Here is a 1,960-nt window from a genome sequence, read left to right as displayed (position 1 = left end):
CCCTCCCAGACCCCTGGCCCAGGGGTGACCCATGGAGAYGCACAGGATGGGAGCTGCTGGGCTCAGATCTGGGACAGGCCCAGTAGGAGAGGGATGAAGATGTGGAGACGTGAATGTAGGGATGAAGACATGAAGAAAGGGATAAAGCCCAAGAACAGGGTAGAGCTACCTAAGAAAGGGGAGAAGCCCCCTAAGAAAGAGATGGAGCCTCCTAMGGAAGGGGTAAAGCCCCCAAGGGAAGGGATGAAGTGCCCTAAGGAAAGGATGGAGCGCACTAAGGAAGGGATGGAGCACCCAAAGGAAAGGATGGAGTCCCCTAAGAAAAGGATGGAGCTCCTAAATGTTAGGGATAAAGCCTGCAAAGGAAGGAATAGAGCACCCTAAGCAAGGGGTAAAGCCCCTAAAAGAAGGGATGGAGGCTCCTAAGGAAGGGATGGAGGCCTCAAAGAAAGGGATAAAGCCCCCAAAGGAAGGGACAGAGCACCCTAAGGAAGGGTCTCAGAACACCTGTGAGTTCACGGATGGGATGAAAGCTTAAGGCTGCTCTCCCATCATAGGGTGGGAGAAGGGAGAAATAGTCAGGAAAATCCACTCTGAGCCATGGTGGGAGCAGGAAGATGGGCAAAGGGCACCCATGCAGCAGCAGGGGCTGGAGGAATTCCTGAACGGACTCACCAGCTTCAGGGTGCGGATGCTCTCATGGATGGGCCTGGGCAACCCCACCACGGTGTTGGTGTCACTGGAGGAGGGAAAGAGCCAGGCTGGGAGCAGGCAGGAGCAGGGCTGAGCACCCAGGGGTGGGGCAGAGGCCACCCAGGGATGAAGCCATGGACCAGCCAGCCCAGGCCTTCCCTGCTGCCACACAGAGATAAGAGCAGCCCCCAAACTGGYCTCTATCACAGCCCCTTCAGAATGGCAGCCCTGGGCTGGCTCTGAACCCACCTGCCCAGCGTGTAGCCGATGAATTTGCTGCGGCTGGATTCCAGGAACATCTCAATGTCCTTCTCCCTGCAGCAAAGRGAGAAGGGAAGGGTCACATCTTCTTGCCCCTCTGGAATGCCCCAGCCCCAAGCACAGGGAAAAGCCCCACAAGAAAACAGTCATCAAAGTGACCACCCCACCCCAAACACCTTCCCTACATCCCTRCTGAAATTCCCAATATTTAACAGCCTCCATTTCCCTGACCCTGCTCCAGCTCTCCCAACAGAAAGCGTCCCACACTCACCGGACCTTGGGGGCCCAGGGCAGCCCTTTGGGGCAGGTGATGCGATCGCTGGGGGGGTGCTGGGTGGGCGGGGGCATCACTTCATCCCGTTCCAGGGGGAAGGTCTCTCCCTCCAGGCTGTTGTCATCATCGTTCTCCTCTTCCTCCTCGCGGGAATCATCAGCTTTGTACGGATCGCGCTCATTGAAGGCATCGAGGTTATCCTGCTTGATGAGGGCCTGAAGAGGGGAGAGCGGGAAGGGAATACCCCAAAAACAAGCCCAGACCCTGGCAGTGCCCTCCTTAACGCCCCCATCCCCACCTTGTGGTCCCTGCGGCCGCGCTTCTGCTGCTGCTCGATGAGGTCGGAGGCGGAGGCGGGCGGGGAGGCTGCCCGCATGTTGCGGATCACCTGGATGCTGTCCTCCGGCAGCGGCGGCAGCCCCAGCATCTCCCTCTTCTCTGCCTTCATGCTCTGCAGCTCCTCAAACCCTCCCAGGGTGCACTGCAAGGAACACCAGAGGATGCTGAGCATAGAGGGCTCCAGGGCCATCCACACCTGTCCTTCCCAAACCCACTTTCCAGGATCACAGAATCATTCAGGTTGAAAAGCTCTCTGACATCATCCAGTCCCAGCTGTTTCCCCAGCACTGCCAAGGCCACCACTAATTCATGTCCTCAAATGCCATATGTATGTGTCCTTCAACACTGTCCTGGGCAGCCTGTAACAATGCCTAATTATTCTTTCCACGAAAA

General features: G+C 57.2%; 1 protein-coding gene across 1 annotated transcript in view; it reads right to left on the bottom strand.

Moving 5' to 3' along the window:
* The window catches only part of STRIP1 (striatin interacting protein 1), a 15,037-nt gene that overhangs the window by 6,221 nt on the left and 6,856 nt on the right, over nucleotides 1-1,960 (bottom strand). Inside the window, exons 9-12 of the mRNA XM_057375232.1 lie at nucleotides 1,527-1,709; nucleotides 1,226-1,443; nucleotides 943-1,008; nucleotides 633-739 (exon numbers count right to left, since the gene is read on the bottom strand). Coding sequence (XP_057231215.1) covers nucleotides 633-739; nucleotides 943-1,008; nucleotides 1,226-1,443; nucleotides 1,527-1,709 — 574 coding nt within the window. The remainder of the gene's footprint in view (nucleotides 1-632; nucleotides 740-942; nucleotides 1,009-1,225; nucleotides 1,444-1,526; nucleotides 1,710-1,960) is intronic.

This window comes from Malurus melanocephalus, unplaced genomic scaffold (assembly GCF_030028575.1).
Source record: "Malurus melanocephalus ecotype Western Australia unplaced genomic scaffold, MMel_1.1 scaffold_243, whole genome shotgun sequence".
Taxonomy (NCBI): Eukaryota; Metazoa; Chordata; class Aves; order Passeriformes; family Maluridae; genus Malurus; species Malurus melanocephalus.
The sequence above is the reverse complement of the archived record's forward strand: the minus strand, read 5'-3'. Positions and strand labels throughout refer to the sequence as shown.